The sequence below is a fragment of the Tupaia chinensis genome, unplaced genomic scaffold, assembly GCF_000334495.1.
Source record: "Tupaia chinensis unplaced genomic scaffold, TupChi_1.0 Scaffold144168_1, whole genome shotgun sequence".
NCBI classification, from domain to species: Eukaryota; Metazoa; Chordata; class Mammalia; order Scandentia; family Tupaiidae; genus Tupaia; species Tupaia belangeri.
Genome location: NW_006204024.1, coordinates 314,015 through 333,381, shown reverse-complemented (window position 1 = coordinate 333,381; position 19,367 = coordinate 314,015). Strand labels below are relative to the sequence as shown.

The following is a 19,367-nucleotide window of genomic DNA, read 5'->3' as shown; positions in this document are numbered from 1 at the left end:
CGGTGTGTGCGTGGCTGTGGTCGTCGCAGGGGTGCCGTGGCTGCCTGGCCGTGGGCCTCTCAGGGGTGCCGTGGCTGCTTGACCGTGGGCCTCGCAGGGGTGCGATGGCTCCCTGGCGTGCTTTTCTGCCTGGCCTTGTTCTTGTCGCCCTCGGCGCAGGCGAGCCGCCTCCTGGCAGTGTCCCCAGACTGACACTGCCTCCAGAGTCAAGCAAGGCCCGCAGGCGGTCTTGGCGGCCTGGGCCCGTCCTCACATTTCACTGCCTACGTCCCTGCTCCCGGGAAACCCTCCGTGTTCCACGTCGGGCCGCCGCTCACCCTCTTCCTGCCTCCCGGGACACCTTTCCCTCATTTTTGCTCGTCCGTCTCTTTCCTGTCCTGTCACAGCAGTGGCCACGCATAGGTCGGCCCTGAGCCTGGGCCTCATGCCGGCACGTCCCCGCTCCTCACACCTCCCCTGTAAGAAAGGGTCTCTTGTCCCCATTTCACAGAGGGAAACCCAGGTCACATGGTCAGGACCGCATAGCTAGGAAGTGACTGTGTGGGGCTTGACCCCAGGCCTGCCTGGCTCCTCAGCCCAAACTCTGAAACCTTCTAAGACAGGAGTCTGAGAACCACAGCCTGTGGGCCCCACCTAGCCTGTGGCTTTTTTTTTCAATAAAGTTTTATTGCAACACAGCCATGCCCACGTGTGATCTGTGGATGGCTGTTTTCACTCTACAACTGCGGAGCTGAGTGGTCAGGACAGATCGGATGGCCCAGATATGCCCTTTTCTGGCCCTTCACAGAGTTTGCCGATGCTGCGCAGCCCCAGGTTCAGTGCCACCCACTCCCAAGGTCGTCGTTGGAGCTGGTCCTTCTCATACTTCTCAAACTCAGGCGCCTTTTAGACCCACCTAGGGGAGTGCTAAATATCTCGGTGCTCAGGCCTCGGCCTTAGCAATGAAATCAACCTGTGGAGATAGAGACCGAGTTTTGGTTAGGATTTTTAAGACTATTTTGAAATACATCGTTAGTTCTTAAAAATCCTTTGGTGTTTTCAGTGGACAGCCAAGTTGAGAAGCATGGCCTACAGGTGCAGTAAAACCTTCCTGTACTGCCTGTGAGCTTCTTCAATATCCCAAATAACCCTCACCCAGAGAACACCGGCTGGCCATTCTCTAGCATTCATTCATTCGACAAATGGCCTCTGAGCCCAGCGGGGCCGGCTGCCGTGCAGTGGGGTGAGGACGTGAGGCCCGTCCCGCGAGTGGGCTCTGCGGAGGCCGGCTCTGGCCAGTGACTCACTGTGCAGACTGAGCAATGACAGGGAGTGTGCGGTGGGCTGGGAGGAGGCTCCTGGAAGACGAGGCCTGGAGTGGATCCTCTGCGTGCACAGAGAGGGATTGGGCCTCCTCAAGGCCAGGCTGGGGAGTGGCCAGAGGTGCTAAGCCTGTGTGAGGTCGGGGGGACACTGGGTGGAACCCCACTTGCTCGGCAGTCGAGCAAGGAGCAGAAACCTCTTCAGCCTTGCTCAGCCCGGGAGTCCAAGGCACCTAGGCAGTCGGCAGCCTCTGGTGGGAGGTGCAGCTGCCCCCGGGACGGGGACGGGCAGCTGGAGTGGGTTCAGGCCTGCTGGAAAATTTTCTCTGGCCTCTGTGCTGGACCGGTGCTCCCCAACCCCCACCCTGGTCCCAGGGGTCAATTCCACCATGACCTTCCCCTCTGCTTCTCTTCCTGGCTGTTCCCTGGCTGGCCCTCCTCCCGAGGCCTCAGGGTGAAGGGCTGTCCCGGCTGGGCGCCTTAGAACTCTAGGCTCCCTTGCTAACGGCCCTGGCCCCGGCTCCACCTTCTTAACTGGACATCTCACCCTGGTCCAGCTGGCCAAGGGAGAGGCGGGGTAAGGGTGTGCAGAGGGCCAGGACACGTGCCCCTGCTGGGTCTGAGGAGAGGTGAGGGCTGGCAGTAACCCTCCTCCATCCCCACCAAGCCCCTCACCCTTAACTGCTAACCTCTCATCCCCGCCCGCCCCATCCGGTCTGATGGGCAGTATGGGCACCAGACTCTCTTAGCTGTCTGGGTGGAGTGCCTGAGGTCCAAGCTGGTGCATCTCTCTCTCCTCAGCTCCCGCCTGGCAGCCGGCATTCTGTCCGGACAGATGGCAGCCTGCACCGAGAGCAGGCGCTGCAGGAAGACGCCGGGCGGTACAGCTGCGTGGTCACCAACACCGCCGGCTCTCAGCACCGGGACGTGGAGCTGGTTGTGCAGGGTGAGTCGTGGGGCCCTGAGGGGAGCTGGGTGTGGGGCTGGGGTGGGGTGGGGAATTTGATCTTGAACACTTTTGTGTAAAAAATAATTCTGACCACGGCGTGGTGGTTAAGGCAGCTGAATCCCATATGGCCAACTCGTGGTTCAAGTCTCGAACCCCATAGTTTCAGAAACATGCTGGGCATGTGTGCGTGTGCCCCAAGTCCCACGGAGAGAGAGAGATGGAGGAGAAGGGATTGCAGTGTGACTATGCCCCACGGGGGGTGCTTCTGACTTTCTCTGTGTCTGGTGAGTGCACAGGCCTGCTGGCAAAATTTTAAAAAATAGCGCTTATTCCTGTAGGTGAGTGAGAGACTTGGCATGTTAAAATACTCCCATCATATTGGCGGCTGGGAACAGCCAGGTTTACCTGCCGGTGTGCAATTTTCCACAGTTAATGCACACACTCCGTGTATGTACACACTTGTGCATGTGTTATATATGTAATATGTACATGCATGCACACTGTGCAGGGGAACTTCAGAAAATCTGGAAAATGGAATTAAAGCATTAGTTTATTTTGGAACAAAACATTTGAAGTTCGTGCATGGTTTTATCATGACTAAGCCCTTCCACGATTTCTGACCTGCGTGGACATAGAATGTGTCCTTTGTACGTAATCTGCACAAATTCCGTAGCTGTTCTTTTTATGAGTTACAAGTTCTCTTTCTACCACCTAATCTAGCTGTCCTTTATAAATATCTTCGAACCCAACTGGGATCACTGTCCACCACGGTCCTGCTGCCAAAGCGTTGCCTTGACGATGCTGGGCGGTTTTCTGTCAATAAATACTCAGCGCACCCGACTGACGGCGTGTCCCTCCCCCCGTTTGGGTGCGCCATCATTATCCTCCCCTCTGACTCCCCGCCAGTGTGAGCCCAGAGATGAATGACCATGTGTCACAGCCCCGCGAGCACCGTCTCTCCTCAGGGTGAACCCGCTGACGCGGAGCGCGCTGTGAGGCCCGGACATCGCCCGCCTTAGAGCTGTGAGCGTGCTTTGCCCGGTTAGCCTCCCCCCCAGCGCTGAGTCCCTTCGCTTGCCCATGATATGAGACGAGGAGTCTCACTAACTTAGGCTGTGCTTTGTCATTTGCCAAGTATGTCATAGTATCTTCTTTCCTTCTTTTCCATGAGCTTTATAACCCCTGAGCGAGGAACAGGGAGAACACATCATTCCCTTTTATAGAGGAGAATCAAAGTTCAGGAGGGGCTGGGCCGCGAACCCAGTGACCGGGTCGCAGTCGTGATCAGAGGGGGGACGCGTGCCCCGGCCCGGCCTCTGCAGGCTCCCTGTACCGTTTTCCTTCCAGACCTCCCACTGTGCCCGGCACGGCCGCTCTGCCCCTGCGGGTCCGCACACGCGAGCGCCTTCTCTCAGCTCACTCCATTTCCGTTCAGCCACCCGTTGGCGGGCTCGCTGGGCCCCCTGGGAGAATCTGGAGGGGCACCCCCTCCCTGACGCCCCCACTGCCACCTGCCCTCAGAGCCACGCCACGCTCCTCCCACCCCGGCAGTTTCCACGCCCGTCGCCCCTCCAGCCTCTGAAAGACCAGCTCCCAAGGTTGCGGGTCTGGTGCGCAAAGTGGCTCTGTGCACTCCACAAGCTGCGCTCTGCCTTTTCTGTCTATCCCTAGAGGGGTGGTCGGGAGTTGGGGCTCATTTAAGTTTGTTGATGATCAGGAACGTGGAACATGGAAGGTGAAGTGGTTTATCCAACTTCCCAGAGCAAGGTAACAGCATGACTGGTCCCCGAGCACAGGCCACCTACCGTCTGTCTGGGACACGAGTCCACAGCAGGCCACGCCGGCTGTAGATACAGCACCGTTTTTATTCTCTGAAAAACAGTTACCATAAAATGTATTCATGTAACTGTTTTCAAGTGTACACGCGTGGGCATCAGGTACCCTCGCATGGCTGGGCATACACGGCCCATCCATCTTCAGGGTAGCTGGAGCTGCACACCGAGGCCCCGCGCCTCCCTCCCCGCTGCCCCTGGGGGCCTCGTTTATCTTTTCAAGACGGCGTCTTGTGATGGGACCCTGCTGCTCAGCCTCCAGACTCGCTGGGACCGCAGGTGTACACCACTGTGCCCGGCTCTTTATTTTATTGTTTGCGGTTTGCCAGAGGATCCGTGTGCTTGCCAGAGAGAAGGCCAGAAAGCACCCTCTGTGGGGTAGTCACACCAGTCCCTTCTCCATTTCTCCCTCCTTTCAGGATTTCGGGCGTGCATGCACAAGCCACCAGGTCTGGGACTTGAACCATAGTCAGCCGTGTGGGAATCCAGTGCCTTAACTACCATGCAACCTGCCAGGCCCATTAGACTGGATTTCAGGGCAGTTTAGGTTCATAGCAGGATTGAGAGGAGGTGCGACCATGTCCCATATGCCCCGCCTCCACACGCGGCCCACATGCACGTTGCCCTCCAAGGGGTCCGTTTGTTACAGCTGCGGAGCATGCGCACATGTTACCGCTCAGGTGCGCGGGTCACACCGGTGCTCTGGGTGTTGATGTTCTGTGTGTCGGACAAATCTGTCAGGACATGTCCCCCACTGTGCGTACGGTGTCACAGGACAGCCTCACGTCCCACCACCGTGCGTACGGTGTCACGGGACCGCCTCACGTCCCCACGGCCGTGCGTACGGTGTCACAGGACAGCCTCATGTCCCACCGCCGTGCGTACGGTGTCACGGGACAGTCTCACGTCCCACCACCACCGTGTGTACGGTGTCACGGGACTGCCTCACGTCCCACCACCATGCGTATGGTGTCACGGGACAGCCTCACGTCCCACCACCGTGCGTACGGTGTCACAGGACAGCCTCACGTCCCACCACCGTGCGTACGGTGTCACAGGACAGCCTCACGTCCCACCACCGTGCGTACGGTGTCACAGGACAGCCTCACGTCCCACCACCGTGCGTACGGTGTCACAGGACAGCCTCACGTCCCACCACCGTGCGTACGGTGTCACAGGACAGCCTCACGTCCCACCACCGTGCGTACGGTGTCACAGGACAGCCTCACGTCCCACCACCGTGCGTACGGTGTCACAGGACAGCCTCACGTCCCACCACCGTGCGTACGGTGTCACAGGACAGCCTCACGTCCCACCACCGTGCGTACGGTGTCACAGGACAGCCTCACGTCCCACCACCGTGCGTACGGTGTCACAGGACAGCCTCACGTCCCACCACCGTGCGTACGGTGTCACAGGACAGCCTCACGTCCCACCACCGTGCGTACGGTGTCACAGGACAGCCTCACGTCCCACCACCGTGCGTACGGTGTCACAGGACAGCCTCACGTCCCACCACCGTGCGTACGGTGTCACAGGACAGCCTCACGTCCCACCACCGTGCGTACGGTGTCACAGGACAGCCTCACGTCCCACCACCGTGCGTACGGTGTCACAGGACAGCCTCACGTCCCACCACCGTGCGTACGGTGTCACAGGACAGCCTCACGTCCCACCACCGTGCGTACGGTGTCACAGGACAGCCTCACGTCCCACCACCGTGCGTACGGTGTCACAGGACAGCCTCACGTCCCACCACCGTGCGTACGGTGTCACAGGACAGCCTCACGTCCCACCACCGTGCGTACGGTGTCACAGGACAGCCTCACGTCCCACCACCGTGCGTACGGTGTCACAGGACAGCCTCACGTCCCACCACCGTGCGTACGGTGTCACAGGACAGCCTCACGTCCCACCACCGTGCGTACGGTGTCACAGGACAGCCTCACGTCCCACCACCGTGCGTACGGTGTCACAGGACAGCCTCACGTCCCACCACCGTGCGTACGGTGTCACAGGACAGCCTCACGTCCCACCACCGTGCGTACGGTGTCACAGGACAGCCTCACGTCCCACCACCGTGCGTACGGTGTCACAGGACAGCCTCACGTCCCACCACCGTGCGTACGGTGTCACAGGACAGCCTCACGTCCCACCACCGTGCGTACGGTGTCACAGGACAGCCTCACGTCCCACCACCGTGCGTACGGTGTCACAGGACAGCCTCACGTCCCACCACCGTGCGTACGGTGTCACAGGACAGCCTCACGTCCCACCACCGTGCGTACGGTGTCACAGGACAGCCTCACGTCCCACCACCGTGCGTACGGTGTCACAGGACAGCCTCACGTCCCACCACCGTGCGTACGGTGTCACAGGACAGCCTCACGTCCCACCACCGTGCGTACGGTGTCACAGGACAGCCTCACGTCCCACCACCGTGCGTACGGTGTCACAGGACAGCCTCACGTCCCACCACCGTGCGTACGGTGTCACAGGACAGCCTCACGTCCCACCACCGTGCGTACGGTGTCACAGGACAGCCTCACGTCCCACCACCGTGCGTACGGTGTCACAGGACAGCCTCACGTCCCACCACCGTGCGTACGGTGTCACAGGACAGCCTCACGTCCCACCACCGTGCGTACGGTGTCACAGGACAGCCTCACGTCCCACCACCGTGCGTACGGTGTCACAGGACAGCCTCACGTCCCACCACCGTGCGTACGGTGTCACAGGACAGCCTCACGTCCCACCACCGTGCGTACGGTGTCACAGGACAGCCTCACGTCCCACCACCGTGCGTACGGTGTCACAGGACAGCCTCACGTCCCACCACCGTGCGTACGGTGTCACAGGACAGCCTCACGTCCCACCACCGTGCGTACGGTGTCACAGGACAGCCTCACGTCCCACCACCGTGCGTACGGTGTCACAGGACAGCCTCACGTCCCACCACCGTGCGTACGGTGTCACAGGACAGCCTCACGTCCCACCACCGTGCGTACGGTGTCACAGGACAGCCTCACGTCCCACCACCGTGCGTACGGTGTCACAGGACAGCCTCACGTCCCACCACCGTGCGTACGGTGTCACAGGACAGCCTCACGTCCCACCACCGTGCGTACGGTGTCACAGGACAGCCTCACGTCCCACCACCGTGCGTACGGTGTCACAGGACAGCCTCACGTCCCACCACCGTGCGTACGGTGTCACAGGACAGCCTCACGTCCCACCACCGTGCGTACGGTGTCACAGGACAGCCTCACGTCCCACCACCGTGCGTACGGTGTCACAGGACAGCCTCACGTCCCACCACCGTGCGTACGGTGTCACAGGACAGCCTCACGTCCCACCACCGTGCGTACGGTGTCACAGGACAGCCTCACGTCCCACCACCGTGCGTACGGTGTCACAGGACAGCCTCACGTCCCACCACCGTGCGTACGGTGTCACAGGACAGCCTCACGTCCCACCACCGTGCGTACGGTGTCACAGGACAGCCTCACGTCCCACCACCGTGCGTACGGTGTCACAGGACAGCCTCACGTCCCACCACCGTGCGTACGGTGTCACAGGACAGCCTCACGTCCCACCACCGTGCGTACGGTGTCACAGGACAGCCTCACGTCCCACCACCGTGCGTACGGTGTCACAGGACAGCCTCACGTCCCACCACCGTGCGTACGGTGTCACAGGACAGCCTCACGTCCCACCACCGTGCGTACGGTGTCACAGGACAGCCTCACGTCCCACCACCGTGCGTACGGTGTCACAGGACAGCCTCACGTCCCACCACCGTGCGTACGGTGTCACAGGACAGCCTCACGTCCCACCACCGTGCGTACGGTGTCACAGGACAGCCTCACGTCCCACCACCGTGCGTACGGTGTCACAGGACAGCCTCACGTCCCACCACCGTGCGTACGGTGTCACAGGACAGCCTCACGTCCCACCACCGTGCGTACGGTGTCACAGGACAGCCTCACGTCCCACCACCGTGCGTACGGTGTCACAGGACAGCCTCACGTCCCACCACCGTGCGTACGGTGTCACAGGACAGCCTCACGTCCCACCACCGTGCGTACGGTGTCACAGGACAGCCTCACGTCCCACCACCGTGCGTACGGTGTCACAGGACAGCCTCACGTCCCACCACCGTGCGTACGGTGTCACAGGACAGCCTCACGTCCCACCACCGTGCGTACGGTGTCACAGGACAGCCTCACGTCCCACCACCGTGCGTACGGTGTCACAGGACAGCCTCACGTCCCACCACCGTGCGTACGGTGTCACAGGACAGCCTCACGTCCCACCACCGTGCGTACGGTGTCACAGGACAGCCTCACGTCCCACCACCGTGCGTACGGTGTCACAGGACAGCCTCACGTCCCACCACCGTGCGTACGGTGTCACAGGACAGCCTCACGTCCCACCACCGTGCGTACGGTGTCACAGGACAGCCTCACGTCCCACCACCGTGCGTACGGTGTCACAGGACAGCCTCACGTCCCACCACCGTGCGTACGGTGTCACAGGACAGCCTCACGTCCCACCACCGTGCGTACGGTGTCACAGGACAGCCTCACGTCCCACCACCGTGCGTACGGTGTCACAGGACAGCCTCACGTCCCACCACCGTGCGTACGGTGTCACAGGACAGCCTCACGTCCCACCACCGTGCGTACGGTGTCACAGGACAGCCTCACGTCCCACCACCGTGCGTACGGTGTCACAGGACAGCCTCACGTCCCACCACCGTGCGTACGGTGTCACAGGACAGCCTCACGTCCCACCACCGTGCGTACGGTGTCACAGGACAGCCTCACGTCCCACCACCGTGCGTACGGTGTCACAGGACAGCCTCACGTCCCACCACCGTGCGTACGGTGTCACAGGACAGCCTCACGTCCCACCACCGTGCGTACGGTGTCACAGGACAGCCTCACGTCCCACCACCGTGCGTACGGTGTCACAGGACAGCCTCACGTCCCACCACCGTGCGTACGGTGTCACAGGACAGCCTCACGTCCCACCACCGTGCGTACGGTGTCACAGGACAGCCTCACGTCCCACCACCGTGCGTACGGTGTCACAGGACAGCCTCACGTCCCACCACCGTGCGTACGGTGTCACAGGACAGCCTCACGTCCCACCACCGTGCGTACGGTGTCACAGGACAGCCTCACGTCCCACCACCGTGCGTACGGTGTCACAGGACAGCCTCACGTCCCACCACCGTGCGTACGGTGTCACAGGACAGCCTCACGTCCCACCACCGTGCGTACGGTGTCACAGGACAGCCTCACGTCCCACCACCGTGCGTACGGTGTCACAGGACAGCCTCACGTCCCACCACCGTGCGTACGGTGTCACAGGACAGCCTCACGTCCCACCACCGTGCGTACGGTGTCACAGGACAGCCTCACGTCCCACCACCGTGCGTACGGTGTCACAGGACAGCCTCACGTCCCACCACCGTGCGTACGGTGTCACAGGACAGCCTCACGTCCCACCACCGTGCGTACGGTGTCACAGGACAGCCTCACGTCCCACCACCGTGCGTACGGTGTCACAGGACAGCCTCACGTCCCACCACCGTGCGTACGGTGTCACAGGACAGCCTCACGTCCCACCACTGTGCGTATGGTGTCACGGGACAGCCTCACCACCCTGCCAGCCCTCTGCTCCACGTGGTCATCCCTCCCTCCAAATCCTGACGAGGACTGGTCCCTTCTGCCTTTACAGACTTCTGCCTGTCCTGGGACGTCACTGAGTCAGAGCTGAGCCCGTTCTTGGGGCCGACTCGTGTCCCATGCCTTGTACCTACGTTTCCTTGCGCCACCCACCCCCTGGGGGACAGGGCTTCGTCGCACCCTGCGGCTACAGGGACCAATGTGCTCTGAATGTCAGTTTGTGAAATCTGTTTGTTTACCAAAGCTCCACCTAGGATCCTTCTGACCACCACCCACCATGTCACCAACGAAGGGGTTCCAGCCTCCCTCCCCTGCGTCGCCTCAGGAGTCCCCGCCCCCACCATCACCTGGACCAAGGTAGACGGGGCGTTACCAGGAGGGTCACGGGACAGGCAGGCCCCGTGCATTGTGGGAGCTCAGTGTGGGCTCAGTTGATGGCACCTGTGGTTCCATAGGGATCCAGTGCCCTGCACTCCGGGGGGCCGCGCCACAACGTGAGCGAGGACGGCACCCTGGTCCTCACCCAGCCCTCTGCCCAGGACGCGGGGGCCTATGTCTGCACAGCCACCAACGCCGTGGGCTTCTCTAGCCAGGAGATGCGGCTCTCTGTGAACAGTAAGTGACCGTGGCGCTGGCCTGGGACGAGGCCGAGCACTCTCTGGGTTAGTTCAGGGCCACATCCAGCTTCTAACCTGGGAGGGCCGAGGGAAGGCCAAGGTCTCAGCACTGGCTCTGCTTCCCGGGGAGCCAGCCTTGGCCCCCGCCCCCACCCCAGCTTCTGCCCTCTCACAGGCCCTCTTGCTTCCCCAACAGCCAAGCCCAGGATCAGCGTGAACGGGTCACACGACACAGACGAGCCTCTGAGAGTCACAGCGAGGGCTGGCGAGGAGGTGACCCTGAACTGCGAGGCCCAGGGCTCCCCGCCCCCACTGGTCACCTGGACGAAGGACTCCCATCCTGTGTCCCCCATCACTGACAGGTAACCTCAACCCGGAGGACTCAAGTCAGGAACAGGCAGAGCTCAGGGCTGGAGGAAAACGGGCCTCTAGAGGCCGGTGACCTGGCGGATATGTCGGGCCCTGTGGGCACTCCAGGGATGGCATTGGCTTGCCTTTTTAAAAAACTATTTATTTTGGGAACCAGCAGTTAGCGTAATGGCTATGTCGCTGGACTCCCACGTAGTCGACCGCGGTTCGTGTCCCGGACCCAGTGGCTTAAAACTCACGCCGGGCGCGTGTGCGTGTGTGCCCAAGATCCCGAGAGGAGAATGGAGGAGAAGGGATTGCGGCGTGACCATCCCCCCTGGGGGGTGATTTCTCGCTTTCTGTCTCTATGTCTCTCTCTGTCTGGCGAGCGCACGCGCCCTACAGTGAAAATCTCTCCAAAAAAAAAAAAACTATTTATTTTGTATTTATTATTATTATCATTTTCCAGTGTTTTATTGGGCACCTGTGCTCACCAGAGAGAGGCAGACTGAGAGACAGAGGGTGAGGAAAGTGAGAAAGCACAACACCCGCTAGTCCACTCACTGGCTTTCTTTTTATTATTATGTTTTCATTCGCTACAGGATGTGTGGACTTGCTAGAGAGAGGAAAAGTGAGAAAGCACCCCCAGGGGGAACGGCCGCATGGCACCCCCTCCGTTTCTCCTTTAGGGATGTGCTCGCATACACATGCCTGGTATTTTTGGTTTTTAGATTTTTTAAAGTTTATTTATTTAATTCTTCCATGAGGGAGAGACAAAGAGGTGGAGAGACCAACACCCCAGCGGGGTCTTCAGCTGAGCTCCCCCAGTCTCACCTGGCCCAGGCTGCAGACACGGGCTCAGGCCTCCTGCCGGTCAGGGAGGCCCAGACAGGAGCCGGAGAGCGGGATGTGAACCAGCCCGCCTTACAGCAGCTCTTCCACCTGGTCCTACACACGGCACTTTTGTCTGTGGGCCCCTCTGAAGCCTCTGGGGGGACTGCTGGAGGATGTACGGGAGCCCGGGGTGACCCCTCCCGCCAAAAAAAGGAGCACGCACGGCTGCTCTCAGAATCTCGCTCCACCTCAACCTCAGCCCCGTGTCAGAACTGAGCTGGGGACCCCGAGCTCAGCGAGGTGGGTGAGCTGCTGCTCGTCCCCCCCGGAACAGAGCAGAGCCGTGGCTGCCCTGGCCGTGACTCGTGCCACCTCCATGCAGGCTCCACCTGGGTTCTGGGGGCCAGGCTTCCTGACCCAGCTGTTCCTGTCCAGGACCCTGGGGGTGTCCTTCAGAGCCAGGCATACCCCAAAGCGGGGGTGTGAGGATGCCGGTTCCAGCCAGCAGGAGGGCCTGGAAACCTGGACTGGGAGGAGGGACTGAAGCTCAGGCCGGTGACATCAGCCCTGGCAAGGTCTCTGAGATGTTCCAGACCAAGGTCTCTGAGCAGCCTGCTCTGCAGCCTCCTCAGTTCCCCCGCCCACACAAGTGTCTGTGTCCTAGAACATCTGTTTGGTGAGCACTTCCAAACCTTGCAACTGTGCACCCCTAAGTCTGTGGGGCGCCGGGAGCTGGCCGTGTGCTGTGTCTACAGTGGTCCCCATACCCCACTGGCGTCCTGAGTCGGGGTGTGGAGGGGCGGGGGAGCACACATCTCCCCCCGCCCCCCAAGGCCTGGTCGGGCTCCGCAGCTGGGCGATGGCCGGCCTCGGGTGCTTGTTTATTTATGGCTTGTTACTGAGCGAGAACCCATCCGCTGCCCCTCCTCACTGTGATGCGCTAATAGATCAGCCGGGAGCTGTAAATTTGCAAGAGCCACTTTGGCAATCCCGGTGCTTTGTTCTGCTCCGCTCCCTCGCTGCTTCCCCTCTTGCTGGTTTACATGTTTCTCTCTTGAGATTTATGAGATTCCAAGAGTTTATCTAAATGAGGGAGAAAATGAGTGAAGGCAGGGGAGTGCGGAGGTGGCGGTTAGTCCTGGCATTCATCAGACCCCGGCATGGAGCCGGCTGGTCCCCCTTAGTTGTGTGGCCTCGGGTGGCCACTGGCGCCTCTTGGCCCGTTTCTCCTTCTGGAAATCGGACCTCGTCCATACACCGTACTGTGGAGAGTGATGGGTGTGCATGCTTCTTATGCTGCAAGTGCTGAAAACTCTCTCCCTAAGGGGGTTTTCCCGCTTCTGCTACTAACCAACTATGGCCGCACGTCCGGCGCTCAAAAGGTGACCGCCCTGCCACATCTGTTTTCTCCTTTAGTTCTCACCCTCTCTTTTAACAGAACAGATTTATTGAAATACAATTCACAGGCTGGCCCTATTGCGTGATAGTTAGAGGAACCGAAACGCAGAGGACCCGTGGCTGCCCTGGCCGTGACTCGTGCCACCTCCATGCAGGCTCCACCTGGGTTCTGGGGGCCAGGCTTCCTGACCCAGCTGTTCCTGTCCAGGACCCTGGGGGTGTCCTTCAGAGCCAGGCATACCCCAAAGCGGGGGTGTGAGGATGCCGGTTCCAGCCAGCAGGAGGGCCTGGAAACCTGGACTGGGAGGAGGGACTGAAGCTCAGGCCGGTGACATCAGCCCTGGCAAGGTCTCTGAGATGTTCCAGACCAAGGTCTCTGAGCAGCCTGCTCTGCAGCCTCCTCAGTTCCCCCGCCCACACAAGTGTCTGTGTCCTAGAACATCTGTTTGGTGAGCACTTCCAAACCTTGCAACTGTGCACCCCTAAGTCTGTGGGGCGCCGGGAGCTGGCCGTGTGCTGTGTCTACAGTGGTCCCCATACCCCACTGGCGTCCTGAGTCGGGGTGTGGAGGGGCGGGGGAGCACACATCTCCCCCCGCCCCCCAAGGCCTGGTCGGGCTCCGCAGCTGGGCGATGGCCGGCCTCGGGTGCTTGTTTATTTATGGCTTGTTACTGAGCGAGAACCCATCCGCTGCCCCTCCTCACTGTGATGCGCTAATAGATCAGCCGGGAGCTGTAAATTTGCAAGAGCCACTTTGGCAATCCCGGTGCTTTGTTCTGCTCCGCTCCCTCGCTGCTTCCCCTCTTGCTGGTTTACATGTTTCTCTCTTGAGATTTATGAGATTCCAAGAGTTTATCTAAATGAGGGAGAAAATGAGTGAAGGCAGGGGAGTGCGGAGGTGGCGGTTAGTCCTGGCATTCATCAGACCCCGGCATGGAGCCGGCTGGTCCCCCTTAGTTGTGTGGCCTCGGGTGGCCACTGGCGCCTCTTGGCCCGTTTCTCCTTCTGGAAATCGGACCTCGTCCATACACCGTACTGTGGAGAGTGATGGGTGTGCATGCTTCTTATGCTGCAAGTGCTGAAAACTCTCTCCCTAAGGGGGTTTTCCCGCTTCTGCTACTAACCAACTATGGCCGCACGTCCGGCGCTCAAAAGGTGACCGCCCTGCCACATCTGTTTTCTCCTTTAGTTCTCACCCTCTCTTTTAACAGAACAGATTTATTGAAATACAATTCACAGGCTGGCCCTATTGCGTGATAGTTAGAGGAACCAGATCCCTCATGCATTCCGGGTTTGAATCCTGGCCTCGGTGGTTTAGAAAACGTGCCAGGTGCGTGTGTATGTGTGCCTGAAATCCCAACGTGATACAGACACACAGGAGAGGGATTGCGGGGTGACCATGCCCCATGGGTGGTGCTTTCTCCCTCTCTCTGTCTCTCTAGAAAAACACGAGCCTCCTGGCAAAAAGAGATAGAAATACAGTTCATACTCCATGAAATGCACTTGTATGAAGTGTGCGATTTGATGTTTCAGTAGAGTTTGCAACTCTCACTGCAGTCGCTCTCCCAGCATTTTCATCACCCCAGGAAAACTGTCTACCCCTGGCAGACACCTCTGCTTCCTGCCCCGTCCCCATCCAGCTCCTGACAGTCACTGGCTGGTCTCCGTGTCTCTGAACTGGCGAGTTCTGGATGTCACTCATGAATGGAACCGTCTTCCTTTTGGTCTGGCTTCTTTCCTTGAGGCTCCTCATGTCTCCTTACGTTGTGGCGTGGGCCAGAACAGAGAATGTTTTTTCTTTTTTTGGAGAGGTTTTTGCAATAGGGCGCGTGCACTCGTCAGAAAGACAGAGAGAGACAGAAAGTGAGAAATCACCCCCCAGGGGGGACGATCACGCCACAATCCCTTCTCCTCCATTCTCCTCTCGGGATCTTGGGCATGCACATACATGCGCCTGGCGTGAGTTTAAGCCACAGGGTCTGGGACTCGAACTGTGGTTGACTACATGGGAGTCCAGCAACATAGCCATTACACTAACTGCTGGTCCCGAACTGACAACTTTTGATGCCAAGTGATGCTCCGCTCTGGACAGGCACCTTCCTCTGCCTACTCGCTAGCACGGGGATGGACAGCCGGGAGGAAGCTTACTGATGCTTCTGCTGTTTTCCACCTCCCCCAGCTCCCCAGCTCCCCAGCTCCCCCAACCCCCTGCAGCACAGGGTCCTGTTCATGCAGAGGGGAGCCAGCCCCCCACCACACACAGTGAGATTCAGCCCCAAGTGCAGATTTGGAAACCCCCCTGGGAAACACAGCAAGTGGTGGGGGTGGGGTGGACTTCTGTCTGTCTGTCCCCTCTTCCTCTACTTCCTTCCCTCGTTCCTCCCCTCTACTCGCCCACCCTCCCCCGGCTCTCCCTCTTCCTCCCCAAACTTTCCTAAAGCTCCCATTCTGGAAGCCTGAGCACCCTTCCAGAAGTCTCAGTGTCCATCAGCCCCCGGGGTTTGGTCGTCCCTCCCGGCAAGGGTGCCCGCGCTCCCCACCCCGGAGCCTCCTCTCCCCACTGGGCCTCCTGCTCCTTCCCCCTCTGTATCAAGGACACAGGCTCGTGGCCCTTTCTCTGGCCTGCCGTTGGCCCTCCCACGAGAAACACCCGCACTGGAGCCCAGGGCCAGCGTGTCAGGCCAGCTCTCCGCAGTGCTGAGTGGGATGCCGGAGCTGCAGCACGTATGCTCCCCTTCTGCACCTGCGCCATTTCCTCAGGGGACAGACTGGAGAGCCAGGGTGGGAATGGCCACTGGGCGTGCCTTATCCCATGGGAATGTGGTCCTTGCAAAGTGCCTCCGAGTTGTGGGTTCAACACTGTCCGTAAGACTGAGCAGCGCCACGGGCCCAGGACGACGCCAGGCTCCGGCTGCGTGTGGGTCCCGTCTCAGCTCCACCCCAAGTTGCTCAGTGGACTCAGTGAACCCTTCCCCTCTCCGGGCCTGCCTTCCCATTGGAGGGGTCAAAGCTGGGCAGGTACAGTGGCAGGAGAGTGTCTAGTGGCTCTGGTCCCGCGGTGCAGCCCGGGAGGCTGGGGCAAGGCAGCGTTTCCAGGCAACAGTGTTTGTTTGTGATGGGATGTGGAGCTGGGACAGCTGAGTGCTCTGGCTCTGTGCTGGCTCCCAAGGCCATCAGCCAGGGTCCCACATGGGCCAAGTCCCAAGTCCCAGAAGGGGAGGGAGCCAGTGAGATGTCTCGTTGCTGCAGGCTTTCTCATGCTCATTCCACTCCCCCACAACCGCCTTGCCGAGAACAGTGAGCCCACCCACCCCCTGTACTGGGAGGAGGCTGCTGGCCCCATCAGTCAGAGCCCGGAGCGAGCTGCAGCCAGCATTCCAGGGACCTGGGGCAAGGGTGCTCGCTCACCTCGGGCCCGGCCCTGCAGCAGCCACAGGCCTGGCCTATGCTAGCGCGCAGTGGGTGTCGTGAGCGCAGCGTTCCTGACTGTGTGCTCTGTGGGTGGGGCCGCCTCCGCTGGGCTGGCTGACTGAGGAGCACTGTCATCCCACCATTCTGCAGCCACCAGCCCTCGTCCTGGTGGGCTCTATGCCCAGTGCATGAGGGCATGTGGGTAGACCCTCATGAACAGAGTGGCATGGGCACAGCCGGAGGGCAGGGCACAGCCAGCAGCCCGACTCCAAGCAGCCTGAGGACAGGAGCGTCTGGCCCCCGGGAGCCCGTGGCTCTTTGCTGAGAGAATGAATAGCGAATGGATGAGCAGCTGGCTGACTGGGCTGCGCCGCTCAGAGCAGCCACCTGCCTGGGACCGGAGGGAGACTTCACAGAAGAGCTGGAGCCAGGGCTGCCTTGAAGGGGGTCGGCAGTGCAGCGTTGAGACAGCAGGCAGCCGGGAGGACTGGGGAAGGGTGTGGGTTAGGGGGAAGGCAGCATGTGTGTGAGTGTGTGCGTGTGTGTGTGTGAGCCTGCACATGTGTGTGAGTGTGTGTGTGAGTGTGTGTGTGCACATGTGTGAGTGTGTAAGCCTGCACGTGCGGTGTGTGTGAGTGTGCGCATTTGTGTGCATGCATGCGCGTGAGTGTGTATGTGCAGGTATGAGTGTGTGTGCATGCATGTGAGTGTGTGTGTGCGAGCGTGCATGTGTGGGGCAACAAGGATGGCTGGAACTTGTCATCAAGTGTTTATTGAGCACCTGCTGTGGGCTGGGGCTTATGCCAGGGGCTGGGGACATGGCAGGGACCTGGGCACGCCTGGCTTCTCCCCTCACAGCCCGCAGACAGTGACAGGTAATCACGGGTGTGACAGATGCCACCGTGGCTCCTGGAGCGTGTAGCACACCGGCGTTGCGGGGGCAGCAGGGCGGCCTCTGCCCCGTAGGTGAAAACTGGCCGGAGAGGTGAGCCGGGGTCTGCACCATCCAGGCCCTCCCTCTCAGGTGCCCTGTGCCTCTCCGGGTGGCAGCCCCTGCCCTGGGCCACTCACGGGCCACCCACCGCTCACACCTGCGGGAGCACCGCAGGACAGATGGATGCCACAGACAGGAAGTTCACCAGGCGCTGCGCGAGCCATCTGGCCGTGCACTGGTATGAAGCCGGCTCCGCGAGTGACGCCATGCTGACAGCGGCCTGCACCTCGGGGAGACGCGCGTCCCCTTCCCTCCATCTCTCCCTGTCCCCGCCTTCCCCAGAGTCACAGCCCCAGACCTCCTGCTGGGCCTCTGGGAGAGAGGAGAGCTGTGGGGCCTCGGGTCCAGCCCAGGCAGCCCCAGACCCACGGGCTATTGTGTCTGACTTCGCCTGAGCCTCGTGGGAGCTCGGGTATCAGCATGAGGGCGTGATGAGGGGTCCTTCTGTGGCTCAGAGAGACAGGCAGGGTGTGGCCTCCCGGGCCCCGGGCAGACAGGCTGGGTTTTGTCCCGGGCGCAGTGGGCACACATGCGGCGATTCAGAGCAAGGCAGTGATGTGGCCAGATGGGCATTTAAAGCAGCCTCAGGCTGGGCTGGGCACGGGGTCCTTCGGCCTGTGCGGGCCTCAGTTCGCCCATCTGTAAAATGGATTCTACCCCCACATTCTTGCTCCGTGATGCAGTGACCCGCCCCCCCCTTCTAGGAAGTTACCCAGAGACTTACCAGGCAAGGTGCCTACTGCTACTGCTGACAGTTCTGCCCACTTTTGAAAGTTTTCTTTCTTTTTTCTCTCCCCCCGCCCCCAGAAAGTCCCACTTCCTATCCTTTGCAGGCTTGGTGGCGAGGGGGAGGACTCTGTGGTCCATAAGCTTCTCAAAACTAGAAGGCAGGCTCCGAGACAGTGTAGGCGAGAGCTGCCTTGTTATATGAAAAAAGCGGGGTTCAGAGGTGTCAGCTGTCCTGCCTCAGGGCTGCACAGCGTGTCTGAGCAGTCAGACCTCAGGCCCGGAGCTCCCGCTGCCAGCCTAGGCCGCCTTGCACTGACACTGTCCCCCTCAACATTCAAGGTGCGCAGCGAGGCCCGGGGAGGGCCCAGTGTCCCAGCCCCGGTGGACTGAGCACGTCTGTTTCAGCCTAACTGACCTGGCCCTGGTGTGGTGGGTGCTGGCACGGCAATGTCATCGCGCCACAAATAAAAACAGCAGTAGATACAAAAATGCACGCCAGGCTGGTGTGAATAGCTAGATCCACGCAGGGGCGAGGCTGACTACTGGCTCAGGGCATCAAGGCAGCCTTCCTGGAGGAGGTTCCCTGTGTGTCCCCCATCTCTGCTATCCACACTGGAACAGTTACTGGCCCCGCCAGCTGTCTGGGGACAGGTCACGTGGGGGGAGCGGGGGCACGTGGAGACAGCAATGGAAACAGGGGTTGCATGGAAGGCAGGGCTGTCTATGCAGCTCTGACCGCGTCCCGGGCGCCCTGGGCTTTGTGCACGTGATGTCACTTCGCCCCTGCCCCTTCTGTGATTCCAGGGGAGGACTCTGCAGCCTGAGTAAGAGGCAGAGCGGTGGTGCCCGGAGGGCCACTCCCGTCAAGGCCCTGCTTCCTCAGGCTCTGCAGGGCCGCGTCCCAGGGCAGGGGCACTTCACGGCCCCCAGCCCCCAGCCCAGCCACCCACGGTCTTGCCGAAATCCCAGCTCCCACCCCACCTCCCAAATCGGAATTTTAGGCGGGACCTGGGAAAGGTGCTGTCACACGCAGCTGGGAGACTCTGCTGCGACCCCTGCCCTGGAAGCCCCCGCCCTGGAAGGTGTCAGTGACGAGGCCTGTGAGACGGGTGGGTGAGTGGTGGCCCAGGGCCCCGACTCCTGTGTGTGTGAGACATTCCCAGGAACATGCAGAGAAGGCAGATGACGGCGGGGGTGGGATGGGGGGGGCGGCGAGGAGAGCAGGCGGGGGGGGAGAAAGACAAGGAAGAAAGAACTA

General features: G+C 60.7%; 1 protein-coding gene across 1 annotated transcript in view; it reads left to right on the top strand.

Annotated features, from left to right (window-relative positions):
• HMCN2 (hemicentin 2) overlaps nt 1-19,367 on the top strand; it is a 170,726-nt gene that overhangs the window by 52,220 nt on the left and 99,139 nt on the right. The window contains 4 exon segments of the mRNA XM_014583202.2: nt 2,103-2,247; nt 10,023-10,135; nt 10,234-10,393; nt 10,592-10,757. Coding sequence (XP_014438688.1) covers nt 2,103-2,247; nt 10,023-10,135; nt 10,234-10,393; nt 10,592-10,757 — 584 coding nt within the window.